Here is a 16,452-nt window from a genome sequence, read left to right as displayed (position 1 = left end):
GATTAGAACCGTTTAAGCATATCTTATATTTTTCTAATACAATATAATGCTCTGTATAGGCCTATGTTTTTACTTTCTGCCACGTAATGAACATAAAAGTATTTTCCTTTGCATATGTACTGTACATTGCCCCCATTTTCATCCTGGGAACGACCATAAGTGAGGAAATACTGTGTAATGTCTACATTGTAAAACTCTCTCAACGTTTATTCCAGCTTATCTGTAATCACCTCAAAATAGCTTCTTTCCCGAACTAGAAACGACAGAGCGTTTTAAAATAAACAGTTCTTTTTAAATTTAAGTTGCCATTCCGATTTTCGATAAAATATTTCAAAAAATTAATCGAATTAAATAAAACAAAATTTTTTAAAATTTATTTGAATTTTATTGATTAATATCTAAAATTAAAATTAAAAACATACAAAAAATGCTAATTTTAAAAACTTTTCATAAATGTATTTATATCTTCTTATACATGATTATATTATAGAAGAAGCGTTTTAATCATCTCTTGGGCTAACAGTAGAAGCATTTTTAACCATTCTTTCTACATAGTAACATACTCCATTTACCATTTGGCATCTATAGCCAGTGCCATAGCTGCAAATTCTCCCTTTGTCCACGCATCTCCCTCTTACTCTCAATTGGTTATTACTTGGATCGCGAATCGTCTCAAACGTGGTTTGGCAATACGCAACCAAAGTCAAGCCGCTTTGCTGGATTTCGGGCTGAATTGGATGCGAAAATCCATCCATCCGACTACAGACTACAGGACCCGACAAGGATCTCTGCAAATAGTCTAACTGATTCAAATTCATTTTCAATGTCGAAGTATACGCCGTACAAAATGAGCCATCCTCAGAAGCAACCTTCATTCTCATACGAACAGCAAGATTGTCATTTTCTATTACTTCACCAAAAGCCTTATTAAAAACATCGACGATTCTATCAAAAATAAAAATTAATTCAAATATTTTAATTTATATTTAATTCAAAATACAGTAAATCTACTTACTTGTCTTTAGGGGAATTAAATAGGATATGCGAAGAATAAACCAATGAAAGGAAAACTAAAAATGCTAGAGAACTCATCTCTTTGCCTTCGAGTTTTGTCAAGTGAACTTGTTCTTGACAAGATTTGCATCTTTATATATTGTATAATCTGCCTCAAAAATTCTAATGGAAACTCGTCGATATTGAAAAATATACTTGAGAATTTTAGGACAATGCAAAATTTTTTCGATTATTACGATAATTTTTAAAAGAAATTATACTAGTGTAAATTTTTAATAATAAAAACCTACTCATATTTAATCAGACACGTGTTTTATTATCTCTAATATTTAATCAGGAAATACACTGGTAAAAACTATGAAATTTGTATACAATCTTTAATTCAGTCATCTTATCTCATATCAGATATTTAATTTATTAAATATAATATTGAAATAAGTTTGAAAATCAAATCAGTGAACAGCGATATTGCCTTTTTATTTAATTAATTTCATTAACAACGTAACTAATTAAATAAAAATGTATTAATCTCCATTAAATTAATTGTAATAAAAGTATCAATTTGCAAAGAATTGACCTGTATAATGATATTAAAGATGTATAATAAACCCAATTCTTACAATATATAATACTGTATATTAATGCAAGCAGATTTAATGTAAGTATACTATTTTAATAATGTTATTTTTTATATCTGAAGAGCTGAATATGTTTACTTGTTTGTAACCAAGTATTTATTACATTATTTTGATAGATAAATATAATTACATTTATTATACGGTTTGTTAATATATTTTAAAATTTCACAAGTGTAAAAGTGTATTTATTACATAACAAACCTAATTCTTACATATCTTTAATGCCAGTATACAAGCCAATTTCTTGCAAATTGATACTATTTACTACATTTAATTTAATGGAGACATCATTGTTAATGAAATGAATGAAATAAAAAAAACCACAAAAAATTTATAGAAAGGATTTTTATTCATATAAGGGCACTAAAAGTTTAAAGAAAAAATAAATTTTCCTCAGCATTCACAGTATTCTTGGTATATGCACCAAAAAGTAAAAGAGTGGGGTGTCCCATGTGTTACTTTCCCGATTACGTAAAACACGGGAAAGTACTAGAATTGTGTCAAATTTGACCCTTCGCACATTTCCAAATCTCTACGTTTTGAGATCTGAATTCAAAAAAACTCAAAAAATAAACAAGGAAAAAATTCCATGGACATGTCTTGTGAGCGTTAGTGTGTGTTTGTGTGTAGATGTGTTAGCATCTATTTCATTTAATATCTCAGAACGAGATAACGATTCAGAAATGAAATTTGGCATGATAACTTGTATATTAGGGGCACTGATGCTATTAAATTTTGATGGTTAAAGGTCCAGAAAGTGGAGAGATAGAGGTAGTCATGTGTTATATCTCCAGTGGATCGGACTTAATGAATATTTTATTTTACAAAACATATCTGTACCCTCAAAATTATGCATTTTGTCATTTTATAGCAATTAATAATACAAAACTTATATTTTAATAAAATCTCATAATAGATGATTCCACATACGATTTTAAGTTTGATCTAGCGTTACAGTACTTTTTAAATCTCAATAATATTAGTGATTTTAACAGCGCTGTAAGTTGTATTATTGATTTAGTTTGTAGATACGATGGTAATTATGATAATTTTCACTGTAGAAAAAATAATGTAAGACTGAAGAGAGGTACAAGTAAAAAAGGACCCGAAATGCATATCGAAAATAAAAACTTATGCTATGAAATAAGGCTGTCATTAGCTTACAAGATCGGTTTGATAAGTCTGGAAGACAGGCAAATCACTTAACCGATTAAATAATTATTAATATATTCAATAATCAAATATCTGATATGAGATAAGATGACTGAATTAAAGATTGTATACAAATTTCATAGTTTTTACCAGTGTATTTCCTGATTAAATATTAGAGATAATAAAACACGTGTCTGATTAAATATGAGTAGGTTTTTATTATTAAAAATTTACACTAGTATAATTTCTTTTAAAAATTATCGTAATAATCGAAAAAATTTTGCATTGTCCTAAAATTCTCAAGTATATTTTTCAATATCGACGAGTTTCCATTAGAATTTTTGAGGCAGATTATACAATATATAAAGATGCAAATCTTGTCAAGAACAAGTTCACTTGACAAAACTCGAAGGCAAAGAGATGAGTTCTCTAGCATTTTTAGTTTTCCTTTCATTGGTTTATTCTTCGCATATCCTATTTAATTCCCCTAAAGACAAGTAAGTAGATTTACTGTATTTTGAATTAAATATAAATTAAAATATTTGAATTAATTTTTATTTTTGATAGAATCGTCGATGTTTTTAATAAGGCTTTTGGTGAAGTAATAGAAAATGACAATCTTGCTGTTCGTATGAGAATGAAGGTTGCTTCTGAGGATGGCTCATTTTGTACGGCGTATACTTCGACATTGAAAATGAATTTGAATCAGTTAGACTATTTGCAGAGATCCTTGTCGGGTCCTGTAGTCTGTAGTCGGATGGATGGATTTTCGCATCCAATTCAGCCCGAAATCCAGCAAAGCGGCTTGACTTTGGTTGCGTATTGCCAAACCACGTTTGAGACGATTCGCGATCCAAGTAATAACCAATTGAGAGTAAGAGGGAGATGCGTGGACAAAGGGAGAATTTGCAGCTATGGCACTGGCTATAGATGCCAAATGGTAAATGGAGTATGTTACTATGTAGAAAGAATGGTTAAAAATGCTTCTACTGTTAGCCCAAGAGATGATTAAAACGCTTCTTCTATAATATAATCATGTATAAGAAGATATAAAATATTTTAAGAATTCTGTAGCAAAACGTTTTTGTAATTTTTTCCGCATACTTAATATTTTGACTTTTGTCTATAATTTTACAACACAAAGTATTATTAAAATAATATTTACAATCAATTTAATAAGAAGCTGTAAAAAAATTTCTTAATTTGTAACGATTGAAAAGTGCCTTATTATACAACAGGACAGACTTTAGAAAGTGTTAAAAATTACACGATTTTTTCGATTTCTTATATTTCAAAATTTAAAAAATTTTTTTTGAAATTCAAATTTAAAAATACAAATAATAATTTAAAATGGTTAAAATTATAAAAATAAGCATTAATTAAAGTATTTAAAAGTATACGTTATAATTTTAACTTTAAAAACATTCTAAAAGTTAAATTTCGAAAGTTCGAAAAAGTTTTCTTAAATGTATCGATAAATATAAATTATGTAAGATTTTTGGCTTATATTTTGTAAGTTTATTTCCTTAATATTTATATTTAAACATAATCAAATGTATTTTTATATTATTAAATATTTTGCCACTTTTTTTAAGATATAAAATTTGTTTAAGACTATTTTATATTAAATATTTATAATGTAATTTTACGTTCTCATAAAAGTGTGTGTTGTGAACATTATTTTGAAATTTATTTATATTAAAATAAAGATAAATTTGACGGCCCACAATGGTGGCGACCGGATGATGAGGGACGGGCCCTATATATCCCGGAAAGACAACCAAAAACCCCCCAGAATTCTATTCGACATGTTGCTATTCCACTGCACAGGAGGTCAAAAACCTGTGCTGTCGAATGTCTACATTTCAATATGCACTTATAACAGTAGAAAATTTTCTGTTATACATTGAATATTCTTTAGAACGTGAAAGACATACAAATTTAATTCGTTGGTGATGGAATAAAACTTTCCGAGTTTTGATGTAAAGAATTTTTTGGCTCCTTGAAAAAGTTTGACGTCATTCAGTATGGAGTCGTTATTACTTCTTACTGTTTCTAACATCGATGTCCAAAACTAAACCCGAAAAATCATAAATCATTTGATAAAAAATAATTCCAAATTAATTTAATAGAATTTAGGAAATTTGGAATATTTTTAGCATAAATCCATTTCTGCAGTTTAAATTTACAATAAAGATATTTAACTTCAAAATAATGACTTATTGAAAGCAGTAAGGGAGAAATTTATTTTCTATCGAAATGCGTGGAAAGGACATCTCTTGTCAAAGTTATTAATAACTTTAAAAAAAAGATTTACTTGATTCAATGAGACAGAGTGATAAGAAAACATAAAAAGAAAGCCGTAACGCTTTGTTTCTGGTTTGATTCTTCATAAATTTATTTAATTTTGAATCGGATACATTTATAAAAGACCATACCAGTAAAATATTCCAGAACAAAATACAAAATTCTAAACAGTAAATGCAGTTTAACTTCGATTGGAAGTCTGAACTTTCGATATAAAAATAGCTATTCTGAATTATAAATAGTAACGAGCAATTTAAACTGTTGACTTCAAACATACGAATAATATATATATATATATAATTTTCTTTAAAGTGAAAAACTAAATTAAAGTGATTATTTCTAATAGATTTTGAGTATGAACTGTAGATACTGAGCACATGATCTAATTCGAACAGCATTCTTTAGTTAATCATACGAAAATAGAAATGTAAACAAGGAAGCAGAGAATGAAAAAATACATTCAAACGAATAATAAATCAGCAAAGTTCCTGTAACCTAAAATTAGTTCTGTGCAGAAATAGAATATAGTCGTAATTTTATTCATATATTATTGTTTATTACACTTTTACTTAATTTTATGCTAATTTTAATAAGAAAAATATAATACGTTAAAAAAGCACATATTAAAATATTGTGTACAAATAAATAAACATACATTTTTAACAATGTGTAAATTGATTTTTCTATAAAATTTTCATTAGTTCTTTCAAAAATTTTAATAAATTTTTCTCTTAAATTATATCTAAACATTGCTTTAATATGTCAACGATGCAATTGACTATAAAATTGTTCTTTACAATGTAAATACATTTACCAGTTAGTGCCTTCAACAGATTTTGAGCTTTTACGATGTGTGTTAATCGCAGTAACACAATCTTTTTTTTACCTTTACGAAGATGCAATTTGTTTTTCTTTCAAATACTAAAAATACTACACTACGAAACCGTTCGAGTAACATTCAAAACTGAAGGGCTGGTTAAACACAACACTGTCATGGCCGAAAGCCAAATTAATCATGTGTTAAACAAGGCTTACTGATTATTATCTTAATAAATAGAAGAATTGATTAAATGTGTATTTAAATAACCGCATTTAATTTCAGATTATATATTTGCGATCGAATCCTTCAAAAATATTTTCAAAATCAAAAATTTATTGATTTTGATGGCATCGAATAAACATGTTACATGTTAGAATGACTTTACTAGCTGATTATTAATTATGTAAAATTATTGAATTTAGTTTCAAAATAAATTTTTTATACCAAATTCAACTTAATCGCTAAATTGAAGCCAAGATTCTTCTCGGAAAGCAGGATAATTAGGTAAAGGTTGTCTTAATTTTGGCATGTTATGAGACTCGTGTCTCTGGAAAAGGATATCATGCTGGATGTGGTAAGTGGCAGAAGCGTAGACCGAGAGCGCATTGGCTGAATGCCACAAAAAAGGATAATGGCAAGAAAATGGCGTAATTAAAAGAAGCTGCACGAAATAAAATTAAGACTAAGTGGAGAAAAATGATCCATAGAATAACCGGAGTCGTACTCGACTAAACGTTGAGAGAGAGAAATAAGATTGATAATTAAGATTTCTATTCTAATGTTTAGCTCATTCATACCTTCCAATGAATTAAAAAACTATGGTTGCTTTGAAATCGTGTTCCGAATCTTTAATTTGGCTTTCAAAAACACAACGTGGGGTATTCAAAATGTTTCCTATGTGCTGGCAATGTGGAGATTTCCAGGTTTTTAGGACTTTCTGAGGGAAACTGGCCTCTATTTAGATGTTAGCAACGCAAAGGAAACCCGGAAAACTCCACATGGCAAACCATTGTCGAAACGCAAACCCACGATTAACGTCCAGCTGTTTTATCCACTCGGCTGCTGGTGGTCCTACAGAACAATAGGATTTTTGTCTGAAAGAACAGAAAAATCTGAGAACTCAATCTAATTACGGATTTCCTTTAATCATGAATCCATCAGCATCTCAATTAACTAGTTAAAGATTTTAATTAGGTATTACTGTTTCATTTTTGCATTGAAAGCGTTTACTGAGTCATTCGTACGGTACATTGTATTTTTGAAAGCGGAAAAACAATTATAATAATTAAATTATTCATTAATTTTCTATTAGTTTTTAAGAAACCATTTTCCGTTTATAATATTGTTTCTAATACAGGAGTTGTTTACAGAATCGAAGCGGAGAGATATGATTTTTCTACTCAATATTTTTGGACTTGTATATGTGTTAACTATTGCCTTGGGATTAAATTTCCGAAATAATACATGGAATAGCGAACGGAAACCTATATCACGTATTCGATTTCCGGAAGAATATAGATTTACCGACTACGAGAAAAAACAATTTATTATTCTTCATAATAAATATAGACAAAATTTAACTCCTCCAGCTGCTGATATACAGTTCATGGTAAAATTTGTTTATCTGCAATTATTTTTTACTATGCTTATAACGGGGCGAGACAAAAAATCTGGATTGTTTTTAAAGCGTAATATTTTATCAAAAACTTGAAGTAACTATTAAATATTATATATCATTTTAAAAGAAATACATTATTTACAATAGTGTAGAATTAATGAACACGATCATATAGCCATATGATCGTGTCTATTAATTCCACGGTCATATATTTCCGGTAGAGTCAGACTTCATAACGATTTTACTTATTATTAGCATTTACAATTTTTATAAAACCCATTGCTACTTTCAAAATTAAGCTTTTTGCCATTTTATAACAGTTTAAAATATAAAAAGTCGTTTTAATAAAATATGATAACAGATGGCGCCACCAAATGTCGCCAGGAAAGTTAAGCAACTGGTTGCTGAATTTTTTAAAGTGAAAGTCTGATTATTCGGGTCAGTTGTGTGGGTTACTTTGCTCGTCAGTCTTCTCGAATGCTATTTAGGCCAAATATCCAAAGAAATCTTCAATTGATCGTCATTGTCGCAGATTTTACGAATTACAGTAGAGCGTCGAAAATTGGAGTCAATTAGGGACTGGGGTTGTTCCGATTTCCGACTTTGTACGAAAAAATATATTAACCTGTCCGATGTTCAAATTTTTCTCCGTTGCGTGTCGCTTCGTGTTGAATTTTTCTCCGTTGCGTGTCGCTTCGTGTTGAATTTTTCTCCGTTGCGTGTCGCTTCGTGTTGAATTTTTCTCCGTTGCGTGTCGCTTCGTGTTGAATTTTTCTCCGTTGCGTGTCGCTTCGTGTTGAATTTTTCTCCGTTGCGTGTCGCTTCGTGTTGAATTTTCGTCGATTTTAAGCCTAACGAAAATTTTTATAATAATAATCGAGGCTATCGTATCGTTAAAAATTATTTCTGCATTTTGTACAAACAAAATAAATATATCGAAGAATATAAAAAACATGAAAATTATACTTTAGAAGTAAATCTAGTATCAAAAACGTTCGATTCAGCACGACACAGTCCGACTGAAAATCGTTCCGATTTCCGGCCATTTCGATTACCGACGTTCCGATTAACGACGCTCTATGTTCTTTGGATGTATGTTCTTTGGATACAAAAGGAATGTTTTTGGCTTTGAGAAACTCAATGGTTGAATTTGCCTAGTGAGATGAAGCTTTGTCAGGCTAAAAGATGTAATCGTCATTTTGATGATACTTGTTAAGAAAATGAATTAGAATTTTCTTTACACATTCGTTTTGGTACATGTTGGCATCAATTGTAAGGGATCAATTCTTAAAATCGGCTTTGAAATACCTGCTAGTGAAATGACAATATACATCATGACTTTCGCTTCAAATTTCTTCTTAAATTTGTACTTCACTTCGGGAGGTCTTGATTTTCGTTGCTTTCATAATAAATTTCATTTTGTGGCATTTGCATGCAGGAAAGAGAAAAGTACTTCTTGTCGTTTTGTTTCCAAAATTTCTTACGATCCATCTGTATTGCGTTTGAATTTCAGCAATTTTTTTAGCAGTGTACTCTGGGGCCCCTCTTTTTTCTTCCTTTTCTTCACGCCCATCTTCTTAAGTGTCTTGCCTAAGTATGTTCGATGACAATCGAATCTTTTAGTTTTCTCCACCTGGCTAACTGCATCTTTATTGCCAAACATTTTTCGTAATACTTTTCGATTTTTAGCATTCGTAACAACCGGTTTTCTTCCAGTTCCAGGCCTTCTTTTCCATGTTCCAGAGATTTTATATTTCTTCAAAATGTTATATAGAGTTGATTTGCTATGGCCTTCCGCTAAATAATGCTCCATAACTAACTCTTTTGAGTGGTTGGCTTTATTTTCGTACATTTTTTTTCTCACCCCGTTAACATATTAATTATCATTAGGATCAAAATAATTAAATTTAGAATAGTTTTATTTTCATTTATTTTTAGGAATGGAATGACGATTTAGCAAGAATCGCTCAAGATTGGGCTGACAAATGTATTTGGGACCATGGAAACCTTAAAGATCCAAAATTTGAAGGAGGTATGGGACAGAACTTATATAAGGGTTATAGTCGTTCGCCATTGGTTCACATGAATCTCTGGTTTAAAGAATATCAATATTATGATTATTATAGTAATTATTGTCAATCTGGGAAACAATGTGGACATTACCTTCAAGTGAGTATAAAATAAACTATAAGTATATTTGTATTGTGCAACTGAAAATTGTTTAATATTTTACTATGCCCACATTCTTTACAGCTGGTTTGGGCAAATTCTAGAATTTTTGGATGTGGATTAAAGATTGGCTGTCAGCATCGGTACAGATATTATGTTGCGTGCAATTATCATCCTACGTAAATATTAGTTGCCTTTAATTAATATTGAAAATTTTATTTAACGTAATAAATAAATTAAATAGATAATAACTGTAATAGTTTTATAAACAAAAAATTATTTTTAAAATCATAAAAATGTATTTTTGAATACTTTTTAAGCCCTAGTTTTCAATTTTTTAAATGTAATATTTTCTATGATCCAACCAAGACAGATTAGCGTTACAGTTTAAAATGGAATGCACTTTAAGCTAAATGCTGAATATAAAGCTATAATTATAAAAAAATTGTCACTAAGAGCTTTAAAAGAGCTTTAATTGGCTTCTTAGCAAGAGTTGGCTCTTTAAAATCAGTAATTTTTCAGTTTTTAGAGTAATGTTATATATTTGTATATAAAGTAAATTTATACAGTAAGCGTCAAAATACTGCCAGAGAACGCAAGAGACTATTTTAAAGAACTGGAAAATGTTGCAAAGCACATTTAGTACAAAAAATTTTATATTTATTTGCATATTTATATGTTTACATATATAATTATAATATAATTATCTCAACAACGTAATTATTTTATTAATAATAGTAACCTACAAAGAACCATATCCATTGGGAGGATTTTGATTCAGACAAAAATCTATATCATATTTGTGAAAAAAGTACACTTCAATAGTCAATATAGCCACTCCAGGCCTTTAAAACCTTCTTAATGCTACCAAGCATAGAATTAATAATATTCCTGCAATCATGCAATGTTATTTTGTTCCACTCATCCTATAATTAGTGAATACTTTCAGACGGAGCAGCATAGTCAGACAAGCGACGTTTAAGAAGGGACCAGATGTATTCAATCGAGTTGAGATCTGACGATTGAGGCGGCCACTCAAGCAGACTAATTTTGATCCCGAAGACATGACATTGCCCTCCCGGATGCATGTTTTGGATCATTATCTTGTCGATAAATGAAAGAGCTCCTATCAATGTGTAATAATTAACAGATTGTAACAAATAATTTCAAAGTATATCAGTGTAAATACCGCTATCCATTCTATTAGGTATAGATCATAGCATTTCTGTCCCAAAATACGTAATACAGGCCCAGACCACAAGACTACCATCACCAAATTTCAATGTTGTTTGTATTTCTCGCTCAGTTATGAACTTCATCGATGTTTTTTTCGCCTATCTGAACCAACTCTATTCATTTTGGATTCATCTGACCATACAATCCTCTTCCAATCTTCTCAGGTCCAGTCTTTATAGCGTTTGACAAAATTAAGACGTTTCTGTTTATGTAATTTGGTAAGTTTAGGCTTCTTGGACCTAACTCTTGCTTTCAAATTATTACGTTTCTGGTATCTGCGGATAGTTGAAGTATTCATTTCCATTCCTGTTTTAATTTCCTCTCTACTTGTGATGATGTATTGCAACGTCCACTCGTTATCAAACGTTTTCTTTCTGTCAGATCTTAAATTTTCGTGATATGGTAGCTCACTATTTTTTTATTCTGGACACACTCGAACGCCCAACACCAGCTTCAACTGCTGAAGAACTGTTTTTCTCAACAGGTCCACAATACGGAGTTTCTTCTCACTGAGAGCTTCTTCATGACGACACATATCAAGCAGCAGCTTATTTGCGCTAATATGCACGAAATTACATTGTTTAACGTTGATATTATAACAAATTAACAAATTATGCGTCAAAACCCTCCCAATGCAACGAGCAGAATTTATATTTAATTAAGAAGCAAAAATTATTTTAATTTTTTGCCATTATGTGAATATTGCAATAATTTTACAACTGATTTATTTCCTTTTTCTTTTACATTCGCATATCGAATAGTTTTTGCTATTTTTCTATAGTAAGTACGAACTTTGCGAGGATTTTGACGCTTACTGTATTTATTTCTCGTATAACCCCATTCGGACCATCATACCCCATTCCTGATGCATAATGGCCCAATTCCATTATAATACATTCATGCTTGTAACGAACAAAATTAAAACTTTCCACAGAACTGGTGTATTTGTTGGTTACACAATTTATTATATATCGATATCTTATATTAAAATATTAAATTGAATCTACCAAACACCATTTTAAATCTATCAATTTGGGTCTATATTTAGGGGGAAACGTTTGAATTTAAATTTGATCGTTTTCTTTGTGAAAACAACCGTTTTATTGTTTACTGAAGACTAAATTTGAGAATTATTAAATCAATATTTATATTTTCCATTTAAATATATGAAAAACTATTGATACACTTCTATATTTTCTCTTTTCCGCACCTTTTGTAATCGTTTAACAAGCTTTGCAATGTGTTATAGTCTGTGTGTATATAATTACATTACGAAAAATATATTTCATATTTTATAAAAAGTTTCTGAAATAAATAAATATTTATAAAGTGCATATAAAACGTTAAATATGTAATATCGTTGTTCTTCCTTGATGTAAGTAGATAAAAGAATACTTAAATGTATAGACAGAATATAGGCGAAAGTTAATATAAAGGTGACTTCATACTGAAGTCACCTTTATATTAACTACTAAACTACTAAAGTTTATAGAAATATTTTTTCTAATATTTATGACTTCATATAACTTAATACATCTTCCTTATAAATCTTCTTTGAATATGTAAATTCTATTTAAGAAAAACAATTTTATTTAGAAGCTAGCAAAGAAATCAAATTGTAATGAAACAAATAAGACTTGCAGATTTATTGGAAATTCCTAGTCTACACAATTATTCTTATTAAGTATTACCAAAATACGTATAATAAGCATATGTTATAACAGATAAAAATCTTTTACATATTTATCTATTTGAGTAAGAAAGAGTCATAAAAAGATCACACTAGAAGAGAGCTTTGCTTCTTCTAGTGTGATCCTTTTTAAAGTAGTCTGATACATTTGTAATGAATCATTTTAATAAAATATTCGAATAGAAAATAAATATAAATTAACCGATTTTTACTATAAAATATAAAATCTCGAACTCTTCGAAAATTTTAAATAGTAAATTAGCTTTCAATATTAATAATTATTCATTTCAAAGCATGATAAAATTTTCCCTTCCTTATGAAACTACCGATACATGAAATATTACTAATCAATATTTTTTACTTCAAGAACGTGTAAATATTTTTATTAAGTAAAAATTGCAATATGTAAGAAAATAAACGAATATTTATTTTCTCGATATTCTTAATGGTAAATTCATGACGAAGAGCAATTGCCTTGCATTTGTCTGGCTTCAGTGCGCATTAATGCATATGAAATGGTTCATTTGACCAATATTTCATTATAAAATTCACAAGTTTCGTTATTACAGCGTATTTAAATATTCAATTTGACAACAAAAGAAAGGTTAGAACCTTTCTTTTGTTTGCAGAAATAGTTACAAATCTCGAACTTAGAACAATGATTCTTTATTAATTTCATGTAAGAATCACTGTTTAAGCTACGGGTTTGTGACTGGTTTACAGTTCGACTAAAAAAAAAGAAAATTTTAGTTGTTGTTAAATGGAATATAAGAAGCCAGCACTTGATGAATAAGATATTTAAGACAACCTTCTATAAAATTAGGATTTAAACTAGAGTTTAAATTAAAAATATTGAATTAATTTAGATAATAAATGTCACGTTTTCTTAATATTCTTGGTTGTTTTTTATTCTTAAAATTAAATAAAGTTTAATTATAAGCTAGTTAATATTTCCTTTTCTTACATTTTTAGAGGAAATGTTCTTGGACGACATCCATACAAAATAGGAGCACCTTGTTCGAAATGTTCACATAGCAGTGATGTAGGATTATGCTCAGAAGGATTGTGTGGTGAGTATTGTTACAATTATTCTTAGTAAGTATAATTCACTTGTAAATATAAATTAATAGGTTCACGTTATACATTTTTCAGTGACACGTGAACAATGTAAAAAACATAATTTGGATGAATGCGGTAAGCTAAACCTATATACATAATTATGTACTTTATATAAAATTTAAAAGAATGCGAATCTTAAAAAAATTCAAAAAATTCGGCAGACCAAGTGTATTTATAGTCTTATTCGTGGTTTCATCTCCTTAGTTGGTAAACAGAAATTCTCACTATTCTCTGTCAGTATCGTATGTACTACGCTGTTTAGATGCAACATAAATTTCGATTTTGCTAATAACTATTTATATAATGTTCATTATTATAATTTAAAATCTCTTTTATATCCCATAATAGGGTCTCATAATGTCATCAAACGTTTATTAAGTAGTAGTGTTAATGCTATTAGTGAAAATTATGTTCTCGAATCAACAACTTTGGGTTAGAAGTTTAGTGTGAATAGGGACAGCATCTTCTGTTCATTCACAATCGTCGGCTTACAATTATACTGTAATTATGATTATGATATTATAACAAAATAAAATTGAAGATATTAATTAGATTATCACGTTTAAAAAATACTATATAGTAACTGTAAATTTATATAGATTTCCACTTACATATGCATTAGCATCGTTCTACTTCATATTTATTTTTCTGAGAAGATTAGTGTTAAATTATGCAAAGTTTCTAAAAACGCATTACTCTAATAAATAGGACCGCATTGTACATTCTAAGTAATGATAATTTACAGAGTCTTCCAAAAACAGAATGCTACCATTTTAAATTATTATCTAAGAACACTGTCATGTAGGCCTACATTAAAACATTGGAAAACTGTCCAAGTATTATATTCGCCCATTACAGTTTTTTAATGGGTGCACCTCGTGTCAGATGGAACATATCCAACCGATACTCAAATTCTTCCTACACTCGCTACAGCATATCTATTGTCACTCTTTCCACAGCAGCCACAATTCTACAGCTCCTGCTGATTACTCATGTTGCACAATGATAAATGATTCTGACTTGGCGAACTGCAGAACACAAAATGCCCTCTCTATTGCGGTGTCACCATTTTTAAGGTGCTTCCTAAAGGTAATAGATAACAAGATATTTGAATGCAGATAAAAGAAAAAAATTAGACAGTTATTCTATCGATTGGTGTATAACGCATCCTTCTCAGATAATAATTATCATAATTAAAGTAATTAAAAATGGTAGTATTCATTCTGGAAGACCCTGTATTATTATAGTCATCAATATAAACTTTCTAAAAACTTAATGTCTATTTACTCTTTCTCTTGCTTTCTTAAATACAAATGAAATTTCTATTTAGTGTTATTATTAATAATAAATTGTAATATATATAATAATAATTCATTTTTTAAGTTTTATTTACTTTTAAGTTTGTAATCTAAAATGTCATAATTGTGGAATATTTAAAAAAGAAAGTTGCAAATGCGAATGTAAAGATGGTTGGGATGAGCTGGATTGTTCGAGTAAGCTTTTATTTTATATTTTTTAAATTAACTTTTTGAATTATATATCAATTTAAGCATGTATTTTATTAATATTTTGAAATGAATAACAGTTCCGTGTGCTGATAAAAATAAAAACTGCCATGATTATACGTGCTCACTTTATAAGAAAGATTATAATCCATGTAGAAAAACATGCAAATTATGTAGTAAGTATAGCATTCTTTTATTAATATATAGTTAAATAAACTTTTAAAACTTTTAAATTAAATATAATTAACATTATAAAGTAAAATTATCCATCTGTTAAAATGCAAATCTTTGTTATCCATAATTAAGAATTGTTTAGATTTTATAGTTTGAAAGATGATGATGACCAGTAACCTGCATCAATTCATAAAATATATTTTAATTTTAAAATTATTTAAGTAGAAATTTTACTATCTAAAAATAAGTACTTGGTTCCGTAATTAACTGTATAAATTAGTATAATTAGCATTATAAATTCGTTGAATTGAATCAAATTTTTTAAACTTTAAAAAATGAAATAAGTACAAAAACTCTTAATTAAAATTATTATCAAATTTAGAAAATATTAATTTAAATTATTTATTTTAAAATAGAAGCTATAGATGAAAAAAACCTAACAAATACATGTTGTAATGGAAAAATTTGTTCCTATGGATTCATTTTAAACGTTAACTCATGTGCGTGTGATATTTTGTGTCCAGGACCAATATGCGGTAAGTTTATCTTTAAAATTCAAAAATAATTAAATATTTTTTATTTAGCTAAAAAAATATTTTTTATTATATTTACTAATAATTCAATTTTTAAATAATTATAGATAAACCAGTTCCTTTACCTGCAACTATCATTACTGTCATTGTTCTCATTAGTGTCTTTATGTTTGTGATTTGCCTTCTCATTATAAAATATAAATATTTAAATATCTATAAATTTAGTTCTAGTATGATGAAAGTTTTTAGATAATTAAAACTTCAATATATGATTTGAAAATTAAAAAAAAATAAACTTTATTCCAGTTATAAAATATTAATGTAGTAATTTTATTACAAAATAAAGGATTTTATATCGATGTTTGCGTGGAAGTATGACAGTTTTTCGACTATGTTGACTATGTCTTTTTTCTTTTTCAAAAATTTTCTAAACGCAGATGTCGCTTTGGAGGACAAGAATATTTTTATCTTCACATC

The 16,452-nt window shown here is 28.6% G+C and overlaps 2 protein-coding genes across 3 annotated transcripts in view; one reads left to right on the top strand and one right to left on the bottom strand.

The window, feature by feature from the left end:
• LOC136981354 (peptidase inhibitor 15-like) overlaps positions 1-16,452 on the bottom strand; it is a 45,369-nt gene that overhangs the window by 10,583 nt on the left and 18,334 nt on the right. The window lies entirely within an intron of this gene.
• Positions 7,312-16,285, top strand: LOC136981333 (cysteine-rich venom protein-like). Of its 2 annotated transcripts, none has more exons than XM_067277651.1 (9): positions 7,312-7,540; positions 9,488-9,581; positions 9,676-9,718; positions 13,617-13,714; positions 13,797-13,838; positions 15,164-15,256; positions 15,349-15,444; positions 15,859-15,978; positions 16,083-16,285. In XM_067277651.1, exons 1-9 carry the CDS (start codon positions 7,319-7,321, stop codon positions 16,226-16,228), a joined length of 954 nt encoding a protein of 317 aa, XP_067133752.1. In that variant the 5' UTR covers positions 7,312-7,318; the 3' UTR covers positions 16,229-16,285. The 2 variants fall into 2 exon arrangements, with proteins under 2 accessions (XP_067133752.1, XP_067133751.1); XM_067277650.1 differs by adding an exon at positions 9,803-9,897 and having other exon boundaries at positions 9,488-9,718.

The sequence above is a fragment of the Centruroides vittatus genome, unplaced genomic scaffold, assembly GCF_030686945.1.
Source record: "Centruroides vittatus isolate TY-2023 unplaced genomic scaffold, ASM3068694v2 contig_753, whole genome shotgun sequence".
Classification (NCBI taxonomy): domain Eukaryota; kingdom Metazoa; phylum Arthropoda; class Arachnida; order Scorpiones; family Buthidae; genus Centruroides; species Centruroides vittatus.
The sequence above is the reverse complement of the archived record's forward strand: the minus strand, read 5'-3'. Positions and strand labels throughout refer to the sequence as shown.